Raw genomic sequence first — 19,871 nt, forward strand, 5'->3', positions numbered from 1 at the left:
ATCACCCCTGACTCAAATTCCTCATCATCCCCTTCATAGGATTCATTTAATTCAGGGGCTACGACCTCTGGTCCTAGACTCCCCCACTAGTGGAAACATCCTCCACATCCACTCTATCCAAACCTTTCACTATACGGTATTTACTAAAATGTTTTTTGTTTAGGTCAAAGGGGGCTGAAAAGTAAGACTTTTTCATTGGCCATGAAGTACTTGGGTAATGGGATAATAGATACACGAGTCAAAGGAAACGGTGTCAGGTGAGAGTTGAGTTGGCCACAAAGCAATTTGGCAGGTCATGAATGTGATTTAGTGTGGAGAAACTGGCCCCACGCTGCCCATCGATCACCCGTTCACACCAGTTCTATGTTAGCCCACTTTGTCATCCACTCCCTACGCACTAGAGGCAATTTATTGAGGCCAGTTAACCTACAAACTCCGGAGCACCCGGAGGAAAACCACGTGGTCACAGGGAGAACGTGCGACATGTATAGCACCCGAGGTCAGGATTGAACCTGGGCTTCTGGCACTGAGAACATAGCTCTATGCCCCAGCAATATCCCAACAATGATTCTTGTTTAATCGTTAGGTACCTTAGTTACAGTTGATCTTTATTGTCAGTGACACACCCACGAGGAGGGAATGGAGAGAAATAAAGCGGAAGAACATTTCTATAGCAAGTTAGAGTTGCTCGTGCCACCAAGTTACGTCCTTTTTATCCTTGAGGTGCATTACCCTTTTGTTATGCTTACTGATGTGATATTTATTCATTGTGGTAATCTATTCAATTTTGTTGTTTAAATTTCACCCAAAAGTGTGAAAGAACTACTGTATCTATTCAGAGCATTCAAAAAAGCTGCTGTCCTTTTTAACTTGAAATTAATAATCCTTTCTTGATACTAAATATTAATTTAAAGTGGAGAGCGTTTTCATTTATCTTCGTGTTAACAGCCTGTTTGGGAGATTCTCAAATCGTTTCCGTGAGGTAGAATTAGCTGTCGGCTTTATCAAACTGAAATGTACTCTAGTCCATAATTTTAGCTTAAGCAGACTGTTGATAAGAAGAGAGGCAGCTATGTAAGGGGCTGCGCATTTGGAGATTGAAGACGGGTCTTTGAGAGCAACATGTTAGTGAGAAGAGGAGGAAATATCAGCAAGGAGCTAATTAGTCTTCAAAATATTGAGACTATATCTAAACACATGCAAAAGTCTCGTGTTGTATTGCTGATATCGAATGCAGTTATCTAGAGGATTTTATTGTTAAAATTAAAATACTGGCATGTCAATTTTGGAATTTTGAGTAGTTGAGAATCTTGGGAATTCCAAAAATTCCAATTTGGGAATCTTGGGTAGTTTTGGTATGAACATTGACTTCTCTAACTTCACTTAGCCCTTGCTTTCCAGCTCCCCATCCCCTTCCCAGTTCTCCCACTAGTCTTACTGTCTCCGCCTACATTCTACTTTGTTCCGCCCCCTCCCCTGACATCAGTCTGAAGAAGGGTCTCGACCCGAAACGTCGCCCATTCCCTCTCTCCAGAGATGCTGCCTCACCCGCTGAGTTACTCCAGCATTTTGTGTCTACCTTTCATTGAGATAATAGGTTGTTGTGAACTCGCACCTTCATGTATCCAAATATGTTTGAGACTTTAGCAATGTCATGTTCTTTTAAAAAATTTTAAAAAATCTAATTCAATCATCATTTAATTTTCAACTGGAGGTCAGCATGCCTATATTATAAAGGTACTGTACCTTGCTGACAGAAATGGCAAACACGATTTGAATTGTCTAGTATGTGACAAAAAATATAATAGGGTGTGAATTAAAGTTGGTCATCAGGAAAGCTGTTATACTATTGGACAGTTGCTGATGTTGACAGATTCACTGAGTTGCTCCAGCAGTTTGTTTTGCTGCAGGTTACACTGTAGAACCAGGAACAGTACAGCACAGGAACAGACACTTCAGCCCACAATGCTTGTGCTAAACATGCTGCCAAGTTGAACAAATCTCTTCTGCCTGCATGTGATCCACATCCCTCCTCTCCCTGCATATCCATGTGCTTGTCTAAAAGTCTCTTGAATGTCACTATCATATCCGCTTCCACCACCACCCCTGTTAGTGCATTCTAAGCACCCACCATCTGATTTTTTTAAATTCCTACACAGTATGTTGTTGCTGTCTTACAGTGCCAGAGACCCAGGTTCAATCCTGACTACGGGTGCAGTCTGTAAGGGATTTGTACTTTCTCCTGTGGATTTTCTCTGGATGCTCCAGTTTCCTCCCACATTTTAAAGATGTGCAGTTTATTTGATTTCTGTAAATTGTCTCTGGTGTGTGTGCAGGATAGAAGCAGGCAGTGAAGAAAGCAAATGGCATGTTGGCCTTTATAACAAGAGGAATTGAATATAGGAGCAAAGAAGTCCTTCTGCAGTTGTGTAGAGCCCTAGTGAGACCACACCTGGAGTATTGTGTGCAGTTTTGGTCCCCTAATTTGCGGAAGGACATTCTTGCTATTGAGGAAGTGCAGCGTAGGTTTACAAGGTTAATTCCCGGGATGGCGGGACTGTCATATGCTGAGAGAATGGAGCAGCTGGGCCTGTACACTCTGGATTTTAGAAGGATGAGAGGAGATCTCATTGAAACGTATAAGATTGTTAATGGCTTTGACACGCTAGAGGCAGGAAACATGCTCCCCGATGTTGGAGTCCAGAACCAGGGGCCACAGTTTAAGAATAAGGAGTAAGCCATTTAGAACGGAGACGAGAAAACACTTTTTCTCACAGAGAGTGGCGAGTCCGTGGAATTCTCTGCTTCGCAGGGCGGTGGAGGCAGGTTCTATGGATACTTTCAAGAGAGAGCTAGCTGGGGCTCTTAAAAACAGCGGAGTCAGGGGATATGGGGGAGAAGGCAGGAATGGGGTACTGATTGGGGATGATCAGCCATGATCATATTGAATGGCGGTTGCTGGCTTGAAAGGCCGAATGGCCTACTCCTGCACCTATTGCCTATTGTCTAACTAGTGTGTGGTTGATCGGTGTGGATTCGGAGTGCAAATGAGTCTTGTTTCCATCTCTAAACTAGATCTCCTTTGCACTTTGCCCCTCTCACCTTTAGAGCTACGCCTTCTACCCTTTATCCAGTGTATTGCTTTTGAAATGTATCAGCTGGTTCCTTAGTGGCACATTCACATCAGCACAGAGGTCTTGGGTCAACATTCACTCCAGAGATTCGAGTGTAAAGTCAAGGCTGATTGAATGCTGCACTCGGTAAGGCTCCACTACTTGGACAAAATAATAAACCAGCAAGCCGCCTGGTTTTGGATATATTTTAAAGATCCTCTGGCTCTTGTTTAAAGAAAGTGTTTTTCCTTGTGGCTTCCTCTGTAGTTAAAACTCCATCAACGTACCTATTACTTTACACAGGATCTGTTATTCTCATTTTTCTCTGCATTACTTCAGTGATTCCGATTTAACAGAACTTAAAGGAATGCAAAGCAAAACCCAAAATGCTAGAATGTCCGAAGAAGGGTCTCACCCATCCTTCTCTCCAAAGATGCTCTCTGTCCCACTGATATACTCCAGCATTTTGTGTCCATCTTCCATGCTGGAGTAACTCAACGTAGTAGCCATTAGTAACCCTACAGACTGACTGTAGAGGATTTGGATATTAACAGGTTGTGGAAGGCAAGGTTTTTTTTTTGTATAATATTGGTCACATAAGCAAAAGAAATTTTAATCATCATTGAATCTTTTTATGCTGTTTGAGAGAGTTAAGTGTTTCATTGTAATATGTATCAGAAACAGAACGATGAAATTTATACATGCGGCAGTTTTATTGGCACATAACACACAACACAATGAATGATTGTATTATTGTTTATGGTATATTTATCAGTAATACTAGGTAACTAGATCATAATGGTTCTCGCAGAAGTACATAATGCAACCAATACAAAGTCCATGGTGGTGTGGATCTGGGGTAAGGTTATGCTTAGTGTTGTGGAGGGTGTTTCTAGATGATGGTTGATGAGAAGTAACTGTTCTTGAGCCTGGGGGTTATGGTTTTCTGGCTCCTGTACCATTAGAAACATAGAAAATAGGTGCAGGAGTAGGCCATTCGGCCCTTCGAGCCTGCACCGCCATTCAATATGATCATGGCTGATCATCCAACTCAGTATCCCGTACCTGCCTTCTCTCCATACCCCCTAGTCCCTTTAGCCACAAGGGCCACATCTAACTCCCTCTTAAATATAGCCAATGAACTGGCCTCAACTACCCTCTGTGGCAGAGAGTTCCAGAGATTCCCCACTCTCTGTGTGAAAAATGTTTTTTCTCATCACGGTCTTAAAGGATTTCCCCCTTATCCTTAAACTGTGACCCCTTGTCCTGGACTTCCCCAACATCGGGAACAATCTTCCGGCATCTAGCCTGTCCAATCTCTAATGGTAGCAGCAAGGTGAGAGTGTGGACAGGGTGGTATGAAGTGCTTCCTGTAGGTACCTTCGATGGTGGGGAGGTCGGTTCAAGTGATGGGTCGGCCGATGTCCACCATTTTGAGCAGCCGCCTTTGCTCAGGAGCATTCGAGTTACCAAACCAGGCTGTGATGGATTAATCATCAAAAAAAGTTTGTCAAGAAATAATGCAATGAGATTTTCGATCCCAGCTGGAATAGGTGTAAAAAGTCGTAGTTCATCTTGTATATTGTGGCGCTTTTGCCGATAAATATTGTTTGATACCGCACAGAAGTATTAGGAAGATGAGGAGGAATTTCTTTAGTCGGAGGATGGTGAATCTGTGAAATTCTTTGCCACAGAAGGCTGTGGAGGCAACATCAGTGGATATATTTAGAGTCATTGAGTGATACAATGTGGAAACGGGCCCTTAGGCCCAACTCACCTACAACAATGTCCCAGCTACACTAGTCCCACTTGCCTGCCCTTGGTCCATATCCCTCCAAACCTGTCACCTATACTGGGTGAAGGAAATAAACACAATTGTGAGGATTTTTAACCATCTGTTTAAATAAACTTTTTAAGGGAGTGCAAGGAATGTGAGAATTAATCTTTAAACTATTGATGCATTGTGGTACAAATTTGAAATTAATAACGCTGTTTGTGAGGTGTTGAGTGATGTCCTGTTACTACACCCGGTGTGAAATGTACCCTTGCCTGCACACCAGGGCTGCATTTCCAAGGTCAGGTTTATGTTTGAAAGCTTTGAAGTGCGGAGAGCAGCGACTATTTTCCCCAAAACATTAAAGACTGCTTTGGTAATAAAATGCCTAGGTGGATTAGATGGCTACCAGAGCACTGTTAAAGCAAGCCCTGCTGTTTCTGCTTCAAGGCAAAGCTATGGGAAAGGTGAACAGGGGCTAATTCATTTTTAACCTGCTGTGATTTTTCTTCCATGTTTGCCTCTTGGAAGTGTTGGCTGTGAGACTCCAACTTGTGTTGAAAGTCTAACGGTGGATTCCACACCTCTTGAGCTGCATTCCCTGAGCTATGGGATATGGGGGGAAAAGCAGGAACTTGGTACTGATTTTGGATGATAAGCCATGATTATATTGAATGGCAGTGCTGGCTCGAATGGCCTACTCCTACAGCTATTTTCTATGTTTCTACTCCCTAAACAGTTAACCTGCAGTGTGGGGGGGAGGAGGGAAAGTCCTGATCCCAAACACAATTTTTCCATATCCTCCAGAGATCCTGCCTGACCTGCTGAGTTACCCCAGCACTTTGTAAACCAGCATCTGCAGTTCCTTCTGTCTCCAGTTGCTCTACAGAATTGTTCCTCTACTTTTTCTATTAAAATTAGAGGACATTGCTTTAAGGGGAGAGGGGAAAGATTTAATAGGAGATTGAGGGGCAACTTTTTCCCCACTAGTGTGGTGGGTATATGGAATGAACTGCCAATGGAGGTAGTTGCAGTAGGTACTCTAACATTTAAAAGACATTTAGACAGAATGGACAGGACATTTTTGAAAGAACAACATCGGCCAAACGCAGGCAAGTGGAACTAGTATTGATGGGGCATCTTGGTCAACTTATACAAGTTTAGCCAAGGGGACTATTTCTATGCTGTATTACTCTACAAATGCAACCGACAGCATTGCGCATCAGGAGACCATCCTCCTAATATCATAAACAATGTTTCTTGGAATTAATTGTAGATGGTTTCTGGGAAGCTAATTATGCTTTGATTATAATTCCTTGAGTAAAACCTCAGCTCAGTTACAGATTCCAACTCTAGAACACAGTGGCGCAACTGATAGAACCCGTGCGTCACAGTGTCGGAGACCCGGGTTCGATCCTGATCTCAGGTGCTGTCTACGTGGAGTATGCACATTCTCCCTGTGACCATGTGGGTTTCTTCCGGCTGCCCTAAGACGTGTGGATTTATAGGTTGTTTAAGAAGGAACTGCAGATGCTGGAAAATCGAAGGTGCACAAAAATGCTGGAGAAACTCGGCGGGTGCAGCAGCATCTATGGAGCGAAGGAAATAGGCAACGTTTCGGGGTTAATTGGCCTCTAAAATTATCCCTAGTGTGCAGGGAGTGGATGCGAAAGTGGGATTAGATAGAGCTGGTGTAACCGGGCGATTGATGGTCGGCATTGACTCGGTGGGCCGAATACTGGTTTCTGCACTGTCTTTCTGAACTAAATTGAAATTGATCATTGTAAAACATTGGAGTTCAGTGTTTTAGCTTGGCAGCAAGGGCATTGAGGGAAATGGTTTATTCTCCACACACGCACACACACAGATTTCTTGCTTCTGTGTTCTTACTGCATGTGTATCTTCCCTGATATCAGTCTTGATCATAGGATGTGTACACCAGCAGACTCAGGAACAGCTTCTTTGCCTCCGTTATCTGGCTTCTAAACGGTCCTTCCATAAGCGAGAGTAATGTCCAATTCACTTCCACCCCATTGCGGACATTGGACCTTGTCTCAGGAACTGATGCACTACATTGATATAAGAACTATATTCCGCACTCTATCTTGCACTTTGCTCTACCTTTTGTACTGGAGTTTTTGATTATATTTATATATGGTATTAACTGATCTGAGCAGCTAGCATGCAAAACAAAGCTTTTTATTGTACCTCAGTACACGGGACAGTGGTAAACGTAAACGAGGTTTGTTGTTTCAGGATATTGTGTATGTGCAAAAATGGAAAGAATGTTACTGTCGTAATTTGACCTGTTTTGTTGACTTGAATGTAACTTTTATCTTCCACAGTGAAAAATGCTGAGAGAGTTACATTTCCGCCATTTGGAAGAGATTCAGCCATGCCAGCATTAAATCAGGTACGTAGATGTACATTTGCAGATCTATCGAGGCCAAAGTCTGTTTTGTGATAACAGCAGATATAATAGATTTTACTCCCCTCCAATACTCCCCTTAAATTCAAACGTTATTATGTAAAGCTGAATTGATGTGTAAATAATTATCAGCTAAGTATTCAATGTTATGGAAAAGGTTCACTTGAATGGGAGTATTGTCATTGTCTTATCAAAGAGAGAACACTTAAGTTACTCATGCAAGAAATTGTTAGTGTTGCCTGCTGTACTACTTTTGTACAGCAGTCAGCTAGCCTGCTGAAATGTCACCAGTGGAAATTTAATTTGTTCAACCTATAATAAATGCTCCATAAAACAATGAACTTCGGGTTAAATACCAGCATGCGACTTAGGAACGGAAATAGGCCACTTGGCAACGTGAGCCGCCATCTACAATTTAATAAGATCACGACTGATCTGATTGTAATCTAGAGGTGCCTTTAAAAGACACTTGGACAGGTAGGTGGATAAGAAAAGCTGAGAGGGATATGGGACCAGCTTAGATGGTGTATCATGGTCAGCATGACGAGTTTCTGTGCTGTATGACTCATGGCACCACAAACCCATCTATCTGTAGTAGCGTTACCACCCACATACCCCATGCATTTCAAGAATGCCTCTACCTCTGCCTTAGATTTTTTTCAAATTTTAAATTCAAGGATTCTGCTTCCATTACCTTTTGAATGTCTTAAATGGGCAGTTTATTTTCAAGAGTTTTTTGTCATGTGTATCAAAACCGAACAATGAAATTTGTGTAACAGGTTTGTAAACATGGTACTTGATAAGATAACATAATGAACAAAAATTCAATAAGCTTAAAAAAAAAGCAATGTGGTGCAAAAACAAAACAAAGCCCAAAGTTCTTGGTGCAACCCAAGCAGTTCAAGCAGTCTGAAGAAGGGTCTCTACCCAAAATGTCACTCATTCCTTCTCTCCAGAGATGAGACCCGCTGAGTTACTCCAGCACTTTGTGTCTATCCAAGTAGCTCATGGTTGGAAGTTTTTGTTTGAGTTGATAATGGCTGTTGGAAGAAGGTGTTCCTGAACCTGGATGTTACAGTATTCAGACTTGCATACCTTTTGAAATGAGAGTCAAGAGTATTTAATTGTTGCAAGCGTGGGGACTGGAGCAGTAAAGTATTTGCTTGCTTACAGCTTTTCAGACACAAACTCAATAATGCAATAAATAAATATATAATAAAATAACAGTTAAACTAGGTAACCAGTCTGTAACAAGTGGAAGGGTGCCTAGTTCTCCCTGGAGGAAGTATCCTCTCCACATCTACCATATCAAGATCCCTATATGTGTCCAAGTCACTTTGCCCTCTTTTAAAAACTCCAGTGCTATAAGCCTGGCCGGTCCATCCTTTCCTCGTGTGGCAGCTGCTCTTTCTGGGTATTGGTTTGGTAAACGTTCTCTGAACTTCAAATCTATGCACATCCTTGTGTAAGAGACCAGTGCTGTACACTGAAATCTTACCAGTGCTCTATGTAACTGAAACATCTCATTTTTGTTTTAATTGATTTTCTGAGCATTTAACAGCAACAATCATTTTAACTTTAATAATTGGTTTGCCCTTCCTGCCCAACTATGTTACCTTTCATAAAAGGTTTTTACCAGCTGTTGGTTTTTTCTCCCAATTTTGCTTCTTCCTTGTGTGAAACTGATAGAGTAGCAGATGCTTCTAAATTTCCAGACAGCCTATTAGTATTCTTCTGCAGGTACTGAGGAAATTGTTGGCAATTCTGATTTAACGTCAGTTTAGTTGCTCTGCACTTGTTTAAGGTTATCAATCAATTTTTATTGTTCTGTTGATGTTCCAATAAAGCACAACCTTCCTGTTTGCTGAGCATTTAATTTTGAAATCTTAATAGTTTGGGGGAAAATTGCAATTTTCTCAACACACAAAATTGATTAGAGTTGTAGATCAAATTTTAATTAGTGCACTCGGGTATTTATACAGTTCTAAAAGTTACTTAATTCTGTAAGTAGGGGTCTTTTTGTGAATTGTTATAAACCCCAGACAGAATTCAAATGTTGTAACTATTAAAACTTTGAGCTAACAAGTGAAGTTTTCTGTTTGTGTGTTTACATTGAGGACTGTTACTGAGTTATCCTGTTCCCTTGCCCATTCATTTCCCTGTTAACCTTCACCACATGGTTCCTTGAGGAAGGAGATTAGGAGGAATTTCAGAGGTGGAATTCATTGTCACAGAAGACTGGAGGCCAAGTCAATGGATATTTTTTTAAGGCAGAGGTAGATAGATTCTTAATTAGTACGGGTGTCGGGGGTTATGGGAAGAAGGCAGGAGAATGGGGTTGGGAGGGAGAGTTAGAACAGCCATGAGTGAATGGCAGAGTAGATTTAATGAGCTGAATGGCCTAATTCTGCTCCTATCACTTCTGAACATGAACCACATTCTTGCTCTTATTGTGCAAAGATGCTGAAACAGTTTGCTTTGCAAAGATTAGACAATGACACTTTTTACCAGTTTGCTGACAAGCAAATGAAATCTCAATTAATGCAGCAGTGCTTGAAACACAATCAAGTACTCAGAAATGTGGTTGTTGGCTATTCAACGATATGACGTCATCCATAAAAAAAAAACTGAATTGTGTATAAAACATTGAGTTGCAGTTATTGCATTGACAATGCCATAATGAATTTGTACTGGCTTTCGATGCAGAATGTCATTTTGTTTCTGTCTTGGAGTGAAATTGGTGTTCAGACCCTTGGCATCCCTTCAAAACCGATGAGACCCCTTCATCGTGTTGCATTGATGACATTGTTCCTGGTGTGACTGAATCATTGTCATACAGCATGAAACAGGCCCTTCGCCCCAACCTGCCCATGCTAATCAAGATGCCCCATCAACGCTAGTCCCACTTGGCTGCGATTGGCCATGTCCCCTCTAAATCTTTCCTATCCATGTACTAACCCAACTGTTACTTCTAGAGTATTGTGAAAGAGACTTGTTGGAGAAACAGTGATTTGTTGGGGAACCTCTGGGATCATTAAGTCTTCCCAGTGTAATGTCGGACTGGCACCCTTGCCAGATTAATCATCTAATTACCTATCAGTGGTTCCTTTCGCAGCACCACCACCATCATTCCAATGTTGCACCAGTCCCTGCAGCTCTCCAACTCTAGTGGAGCCCTTTATCCCCAAGTTTCCCCCCCCCCCCCCCCCCCCCCAACCACCAACCACTCATCCTTGCCACGAACACACCTCGCCCATGAAAACATTCCAACCCGAAATATCACCTGTCCATTCCCTCCACAGATGCTGCCTGACCTGCTGAGTTCTTCTGGCGCTTTGTTTTGCTCAAGATCCCAGCATTTTAGTTTTATTTAGTTTAAAGATACTGCCTGAAAACAGGCTCTTCAGCCCAATACAATCATCGATTACCAGTTCACACTAGTTCTGCTTTATCCAATTTTCTCATTCACTCCGTACACACTAGGGACATTGTTAGAGGCCAATTAACCTATAATGCGTCTACATTTTCCTGCGATTCCCTTGTCCGTGGAACGTTGCAGCATCTTGCCAAACCATCTTGAAATGCATAACGTTGGCTCAAATTAATATACTACTGCCACCCTCCAGATCTGGCTGCTGGTGGCTCGTTGTCAGATTCTGGGCTGTCTATTTTCAATTAAGAAAGCATCACGCGTCTTGTGCAGGAGAAATTTTCAGGAAGACAGCACGACCATAATGGAAACACAGGGAACTGCAGACCCTGGAATCTTTTGCAAAACACAAAGTGCTGGATTAGTTCAGCAGGACAGGCAACCTCTAAGGATGGATAGGTGATGTTTGCGGACATTCTGAAGAAAGATCCCAACCTAGAACATTGCCTATGTCCTCCAGAGATGCTGCCTGACCCACTGAGTTACTCTAACATTTCATGACCAGAGTGGTGATCGCCACCCTACTGAAACTCCCAAATTCCATGGTGGTCTAGAATCTCCAGACCTGGGTTTTTAAGGTCAGTTTTGGTGCATCAACTTTTAGAATGGGTGATTATAAAAAGACTAAAAATTGGATCGGTTGGATATTTAAAATAGTTGCAACAGTTTTAATCTTTACTGTTCTTGGGGTTCTGCACTAATACCATTTTTTATTTTTTTAATAAATGACAACTTTTTTTAAAATTGTGTATTCAATGAGTCTACATGCTGTTGCATGTAAGGATTTCATTGTTCTGTTTTTGGTTCCTATGACAATTAAGCGCCCTTGACTTTTGACTCTTGACTGTGTAACCCAGGATGGTTGAGCTAATTGTGCCTTTGCTTATTCAACGATGCAGGGAACTTTTCTGAATTCAGAAATGGGAATGGCCAATTCGGGAACAATGTCACCAACTGGCATCAAACCTGGGTCCCAGTATTACCCCTTTGCCAGCAATCCTCGCAGAAGGCCAGTGCAAGAACCAAGCAATCTAGGTAACATTCCCGAGTGGTTGTCTCCTCTTCGCGTTGTTCGTGTTCCGACCCTATCACTTTATGTTTTATTAGTTTTCATCCATCTTTCTAATTTTGTCTGCTTGCATAAATGGTTATGATAAAACGATCAGTTTTATTTTTGGTGATGCTTCATACTTGTTTGGGGTTTATCATCTAAGCTCCTTGATCAGATTGCCTTGTAATCACTCCTAAGGATCTATCCTCTGTGGAATACTTTTCTTTTAATCTTGCTGATTTTGAAATGGTGTATTTTATTTCTTGTGCTTATTTCTCTGTCCTCTGATGCATGGATAACCCAGCATCTGATTCTCTCTTTTGCTTTCACATCTCTCATTCAACAATGGATTTTCTAAATTCATTTTTCTTGATTTATTAAAAAATAAATTAAAAAAAATGACTTAATAATTTTGGATCCTAATTTGCATTTGTTCCTCAGAACCCCAGCCCAAGAAAGTACGAAAGGTGCCTCCTGGTTTGCCTTCTTCGGTAAGTATTTAGTTAATTGTTTAAATAAGAACTACTCATTTTTGAGTTGAAAGTATCTAATTTGTTTGCAAGCTGCCACAAGCCTTTCACTATTTCAGATTCAGATTCAACTTTATTGTCATTGTGCAGTGTACAGTACAGAGACAATGAAACGCATTTAGCATCTCCCTAGAAGAGCGACATAAATATGAGCAATAAATAAATCTATTTACGTGCATACAGTCATAGTTTTTTTTTTTCCTGGTGGGAGGAGTGTCCGGGGGGGGGGGGTGATTGGCAATCACCGAGGTACAGTGTTGAGTAGTGTAACAGCCGCAGGGAAGAAACTGTTCCTGGACCTGCTGGTCCGGCAACGGAGAGACCTGTAGCACCTCCCGGATGGTAGGAGGGTAAACAGTCTGTGGTTGGGGTGAGAGCAGTCCTTGGCGATGCTGAGCGCCCTTCGCAGACAACGCTTGCTTTGGACAGACTCCATAACCACTTGCAATACTGAGTTCTATAGGCAAGTTTATTTTTTTTAAAAACAAGATGATTTTTCAAATGTTCTGGTGTTTGTTTGCAGACTACATACATTAATGGTCACGAAATAAGTTTGTTTCACTATATTGGGTTGTAGTATCAAGACTGCAATGTTAATAAGAAGGCAGATGGAAATTACTGGCACTCTGAAGATTAGTTAAGCTGCATTGAGCTGGAGAGAGGTTCTGCAAAGTGCCTGGTTTGTTTGGTGCTCAGTTGAAGTAAAGAGAATGGGGAAAATCTTAACATTGTGAATGGTAGCTGCCCTTGCGAGGTGAATGTGTGTTTGTTCAGATAAACTTCTAAAGCACTGCTACCTTGAAACGTGGATACAGGAGTACACTCGTGGGAGCCGAGATACTACTAAAAGCTGCATTAGCAAACTGACTCTGGGGACCAGAAACTGAACTGTGGGTTGTGATTCGAACATGTCTCGGGAGGCGAGCAAAGATTCTTTTGGTTTTGTGTTGTTTTGGGGTATTGATTTGGGAATTTAGTACCCTGACCTCTTGACAATTGCTGTTTTTAAGCAGTGTCGAATTTTGGTTTATGAATATTCTAAATAAGACTTTAAACAAACTCACTGTGCATTTAAAAAAAATAAAACAACGCGCTCTATCATTCAATAAAGTTGCAGAAGCTTCGGTAGGATTCTGTTGTGTTTATGTTTTGCTGCATTGCAGGAGAGATGTAATATAAGTTGTTTTTTTTAGTTAAAAATAAAATGTTTTATTAGAAGTACAGTAAATTACAGTAATACACATCACACGTTTAATTCGGGGTTACCTTCCGCTATTCCAAAAATGATCCATTCTGCTTTTGGGACAAGTTTTATTTTAAATAATTTTGTGAAGATTTCAAATATTTTGTTCCAAAATTTTTGGATTTTTATACAAAAAACAAAAGAGTGCTCTATGGTAGCTTCTTGTAACTGACATTTATCACAAATGGGTGAGACATTGGGGGAAAAGTTTATTTATGAGATGTAATATAAGTTGATGAAAATAGGTAGGCAAGAGTTGGTCTGAACATCATTACATCAGATATTTTGTAGAATCGGTAATATTGTCGGCACAGTGGAGCAACGGTAGAGGTGCTGCCTTACAGCGCCAGAGACCTTGGTTTGAACCTGTTCGCGGGTGCTGTCTGCATGGAGTTAGCATGTTCTCCCTGTGACCACGTGGGTTTACTCCGTGTGCACCAGCTTCCTCCCACACTCCAAAGACGTCCAACTTTGTAGGTTAATTGGCTTCTGTAAATTGTCCCCAGTGTATAGGATAGAACTAGTCTAAATGGGTGATTGCTGGTTGGCGTGGACTTGGTGGGTCAAAGGGCCTGTTTCCACGCTGTCTCGAAACTAAACTTGCATTTTCATGGCAATGAATTATACTCACCGGTGATCACTCTCGGGTGTGATTGATCTCCTGGTGGGTCCTTTCTGTTGGTCTTGGGATGGCTGAAGAGTCTAATCCTGGAGACATAGACTTTGCAGGGGGTACATCCCTTAAGGTGTGCGGCATGTTTAACATAGGGAGCAAAGAGCGCAGTCAGCATTGACAGAGACAGACCTGGGTCCAGTGGTTGGGAGTGGACACTACCACGGTAGGGAGTCTCTCCCTGCTGCAGCCGCCTTGCGCTTCAGCCTTGGTGGTGCTCCACCCTTTGGTCAGCCACCATCCTCCGCCTGCTCCGCCATTGAGGGGGCGTCTCCTTAGGCCGCGCTTTGTCATGGACCCTTCCCTCGAACTACCCGCACAGCTCCAGGTGGTTTCCATGTCGTGATTTAGGGCCTACGCAAGCTTCACCACCATGACAAGTTGATGACCCTGGGAGAAAGATTTATGCCACTGGATCAGTGACACAACCATCTATAGTGATGGTTTATTTTAAGATGACTAGTAAAGTGAAACCGAGGAAAGGTGAATTCAACTCCCCCTCCCATTCCCACACTGACCTTTCTGTCCTGGGCCTCCTCCATTGTCAGTGAGGCCCAGTGCAAATTGGAGGAACAGCACTTCATATTTCGCTTGGGCAGCAGTATGAACATTGACTTCTCTAACTTCAAGTAACACCTGCATTCCCCCTCTCTCCATGCCCTCCCCTTTCCCAGTTCTCTGACCAGTCTTACTGTCTCCGACTACATTTTATCTCTGTTTGCTTTGTTATCAACTTCTCCCAACTAACAACGATCTATTCTACATTTTCCTTGATCTCCATTCCCTTTGTCCTGTTTTCACACCTTACACTTATCTATACACTTCCTTATCTGTGTACCACTCCCCTGACTTCAGTCTGAAGAAGAGCCTCGACCCGAAATGTCACCCATTCCTTCTCTCCAGAGATGCTACCTGTCCCGCTGAGTTACTCCAGCATTTTGTGTCTATCTTTGATTTATATCGGCGTCTGCAGTTCCTTCCTACACAAAGGTGGATTTATTTTACATGACTGGCTGATTGGAATGCATTCCCCTGGAAAAGGTGGTAGGCACAAATTCAGTAATTATTTTTGAAAGGGATATGGAGAAATACTTGTCAGCCTGGCATGTTGCAGGGTTTGAGGAGATGAGACAAATTGGATACAACCTCTTCAAATAACCATCATCACTACCACCACTTTTGCTGGAACCTTCAGTGATGCCTGCAGATCTTCTGACTGTTTTCCACCAGATTTCTGGTGCTTGCTGCGTGTCATAATTTCTCTCGTCTGTTTTGGTTTTAAGAAAGCTCAACAACGTTTATGTACAAAAGAGATCGTGGGGTCCACAGCTCCCTAAAAGTGGCAACACTGATCACAATGAATCAGCCATGATCACAATGAATGGCGGTACTGGCTCGAAGGGCCGAATGGCCTCCTCCTTCCCCATATTTTCTATGGTTCTAAGTCGTGTTGCAGCTTTATAGCACTTTGATTAGGCTGCGTTTGGGATATTGTGTGCAGTTCTGGTTGCAGGAAGGACGTGGAGGATTTGGAGAGGGGCCAGACGAGCCTTACCAGGATGCTGCATGAATTACAGGGTATTGCCTACATGACGAGGTTGACAATCTTGAATTGTTTTCTCTTGAGCATCAGAGGTTGAGGGAGGCCTGATGTAAGTGTATAAAATTAGGAGAGATGTAGGGTACATGGAACTTTTTTCCCCATGTTGGAAATGTCAAGGATTAAAAGGCTGAGCTTTAATGCAAGAGAGGCAAATTTCCAAGGGGAGACACACAATGTTGGAGTAACTCAGCAGGTCAGGCAGCATCCTCGAAGGACATAAATAGATGACATTTTGGGTAGAGACCCTTCAGGGTCCCAACCCGAAACATTGGGAGAGAAACTCTGGATGTAATCGAGAGTTGGATATAGCTCTTAGGGCTACCTGAATCAAGGGATATGGGAAGAAAGCAGGAACAGGGTACTGATTTTGCATGATCAGCCATGATCATATTGAATGGCAATGCTAGCTAGAAGGGCCGAATGGCCTATTCCTGCACCTATTTTTCTATGTTTCTATCACCTGTTCATGCTTAACTTGGCATGTTCGGCATGGACATTTTGGGCCGAAGGGCCTGTTCTTGTGCTGTACTGGTCAATGTTTGTTTAGGCTTTTCTGTAATTCCCTTGCGTCTGCTATGCCTGCATAAAATCAGTGCTATATCATCACCTGTGATGCAGAAAGTAGATGAAAACTAACCAGTTTAACTAAGCACTTGGTTGTTTTTGGAATGAACGGTGGAAGGAATTTATGCTAAGACCAAGATAATAGAGCATGTTGTATATTGAGTGGAAGTTGTTCACAGCCTGGCTTTTATCGTTAATTTGCCTTGCGCTGCTTGACATTTTGCTTCACACTCATTACTTTCTTTCCCAAGGTGACTGACCTCTTAAAAATGAAGCAGTCAGTACCATTTCAGAGAATATTTGCAAGTTCATAGTTTATCCTGTTGAGCTCCGTTTTCCCAGGCATTGGTAATATCTGGAGAAATTAAACCTTGCAGAGTTTAATTGAAAGGTCACTTTGTGGTTTGCCTTTGTATTGCTGTGTTAGAACCTTTTTTATCAACAGCTGTAGCACGAGTTGGGAAGTGGAAAACCATCATAATTTCTGCTCACAGAACAGTGGAACTGGTTCGATGGAACCACACGGGGTCATTTTTCCTTCAGCAAGGTGCAAAGTTTAAAGGAGATGCGTGGGGCACGTTTTTTTATATACATGGAGGGTGGTGGGTCTGGAACACTCAGCCGGTGGTGGAGACGGGTGCGATATAGTGGTGTTTGAGGTTTTGTACGAGGATGGATATGCAGGGATTGGAAGGGTTATATTTTAAAAAAAGTAGAATTAGGCCATTCGGCCCAACAAGTCTACTCCGCCATTCAATCATGGCTGATCTATCTCTCTCCTAACCCCATACTCCTTCCTGACACCAAGGAGGAGAGGAGATTAGTTTATCTTGACATCATGTTAAGCACAGACAATGTGAGCGAAGGGCCTGTTCCTGAGCTGTAATATTCTACAAGCTCCAGGAAAAATCATAAGAGATAAGAGTAGAATTTGGGCATTCGGTCCATCAAGTCTACTCCGCTATTCAATCAAGGCTGATCTATCTCTCCCTCCTAAACCCATTCCCCCATAACCTCTTGACACCCGTCCAAATCAATAATCTATCTATCTCTGCTTTAAATATATCCACTGACATTGCCTCCTCCAGTCTTCTTTGGCAGTGTGAATTTTGTGCTGCGTCCATTATTCACAAATAAAAATGTAATTCAGATTTGTCTTGAAGAAAGGAATTGTTAACGATGTGATTTGAACACAAACTGGTGTATAATGCAGGTTAGCAACTGCTGATATGTTTAACACGGAAATCAGATTCTGAATTAAACGTGCACATTTTAAGCATTGATGGGAGCATTTAAGCCCCACTGAGTCCAAGCTAACCAGTTAAAAGGCAAGGTCTCAACCAGTACCGAAGGATACTGATTCTGGATGATCAGCCATGACCATGTTGAATGGCAGTGCTGGCTCGATGGGCCGAATGGCCTACTGCTGCACCTATTTTCTATGTTTCTATGCCCCAAATCATCGGCCATCCCACTGCCTGCATGGATGCTGCCTGACCACTGAGTTCATCCAGTGCTCTGTTTTTTTTGTTCCATATAACAGCATCTGCAGTCTCTTCTTCACCCTCCAGAAAAATAGCTCATGAAACAAAAGACACAAAACAAATGCTGTGTTACTACAGTATTCAGTTTTAATTTTGTGTAAACCAGCATCTGCTATTCTTGTTTCCGAGACTAAACACACCACCTATCTCACTGGTCCTTGCAGGTTACACCTTATTAACCACTAACCTAGTTTTTAATTATTATGCGGTTAGGATACGGCAAGAATAAATTAGTTTCTACTTGTAAAGCTGTATGAGACATTTGCAGCCTAAGTGAATAAAGAAACCCCATCAGTAAATTGTACACGTCAAATATTAAATGGTTAGCACGAGAAGTTTCACCTAACTGTTCCAGCATTAATGAGTGTTTTGTGTATGCCATGTGGTGTTGCGGTGCCCTTGGGACCCTGTTTCTATATCTCCCCCCCCCCATCTCCAGCAAAAGTGCACGCAGGCTCGTGTTTACTTGATAACGGAGTGAAATGACAATTAAGGTGGACTGACGTGCAGTTACAGTTCAGGTATTGTTTTGTGCTGTTCTCCAGTGACACAGTTGAGCAGGATAGAGGCGAGATTATCTTTCATTATCAGTCCCTGGTGTATGCATTAACATGATATTCCAAGCTGTACAACAATGGTGCTTCATGTATACAGAGCATTTATCAACTTTGGCTTTTTTGTGTTTAAAAGTAGCATCACATTTCTGATCTATCGGTGTGAAATATCATCTTTGTGTATGGTTGAATACGCTTGGTCATTGGTGGAGGGAGAGTGCTGATATTTTGGTATGAAGGTTATCTTGTTTTGTTAGGAATTTGCAGGCGTTACTTGGCCAAGTGTAATTTTCAAATGTTTCTGCTTGATTTCTCCTTGCAAAAATTGACTTGTTTTCTCTGAACTCAAATTCAGTGCTGTCCAAGTAGAAAGAAACATTATTAATACATGCAGCAGTGCTGAGCGAATCGAGTTAAAGTCAACTGCACTCGCATCGTAGAAATCTTCAGCACAAACAGAGGCCCTTCAGCCCATCGTGTTCATGTTTGGCAATCGAATCTATCACTTGTAGACAGTAGAGATTAGGTTAATGTGGCATTGTATTCAGCCAGGACATTGTGGGCTGAAGGACCTGCACCTGTTCTGTTCTATGACCTGCATCTGGAAAGGACACATCATCGGTAGAATAAACCAGGGAAGTTATATGAATTTGGAGCCTTTTAAAAATTATGACCAGATTTTTACCAATATTGGGGTTACACCAAATCAGATAATGGACAAAATTTGATCTGCTTGTGAATCACAAGCAGATCAAATTATGCCCATCATCTGATTTGGTCTAATCCTAATATTGGTTAAAAATTCTGGTCAAATTGTGACAGATGAAGAAGTTGGAAATGAGATTACCTGCATTGGCCCTTTTGGCTTAGATGGGCACGGTTTAAATGATGTAATTTCTTCCATTTTATGAACTTGATAGGAACATTAAGAATCAGTAAAACAACACCAAGGAACCTAGTGGCTCAGGCATTCCACTCCTATATAAATCATAAGTACTTAAGATGTACTTAACAATGATTTATAATTATATATTATATTATAATTATCAATAGCTGGGGCAGGCACCAATTCCCTACGAAACTGCCTTACTGAAAAAGACCCGCTTATTTATATCGTTTCCTGATTTTCATCCAATTTTCGATTAGTTTAGAGATACAACATGGAAACGGCCCTTTCGGCCCACTGAGTCTGCACCGACCAATGATCCCTGAACATTAACTATCCTACACACTAGGGACAATTTACACTTATACCAAGTTAAACTGTTCTGAATACATACGACCAATTCATTGTTAATCCCGTACATCTCTATCTTATGGATCAGTCTACCATGAGGGACCTTATCAAAAGCCTTACTAAAATC

The 19,871-nt window shown here is 41.9% G+C and overlaps 1 protein-coding gene across 11 annotated transcripts in view; it reads left to right on the forward strand.

Annotated features, from left to right (window-relative positions):
• LOC129711148 (transcription factor 12-like) overlaps window positions 1-19,871 on the forward strand; it is a 128,095-nt gene that overhangs the window by 59,766 nt on the left and 48,458 nt on the right. For all 11 annotated transcript variants that reach the window (XM_055658592.1, XM_055658591.1, XM_055658593.1 and 8 more), the window contains 3 exons: window positions 7,233-7,300; window positions 11,645-11,780; window positions 12,238-12,287. In XM_055658592.1, the coding sequence (XP_055514567.1) occupies window positions 7,233-7,300; window positions 11,645-11,780; window positions 12,238-12,287 (254 nt within the window). The remainder of the gene's footprint in view (window positions 1-7,232; window positions 7,301-11,644; window positions 11,781-12,237; window positions 12,288-19,871) is intronic.

Source organism: Leucoraja erinacea, chromosome 29 (genome assembly GCF_028641065.1).
Source record: "Leucoraja erinacea ecotype New England chromosome 29, Leri_hhj_1, whole genome shotgun sequence".
NCBI lineage: Eukaryota > Metazoa > Chordata > Chondrichthyes > Rajiformes > Rajidae > Leucoraja > Leucoraja erinaceus.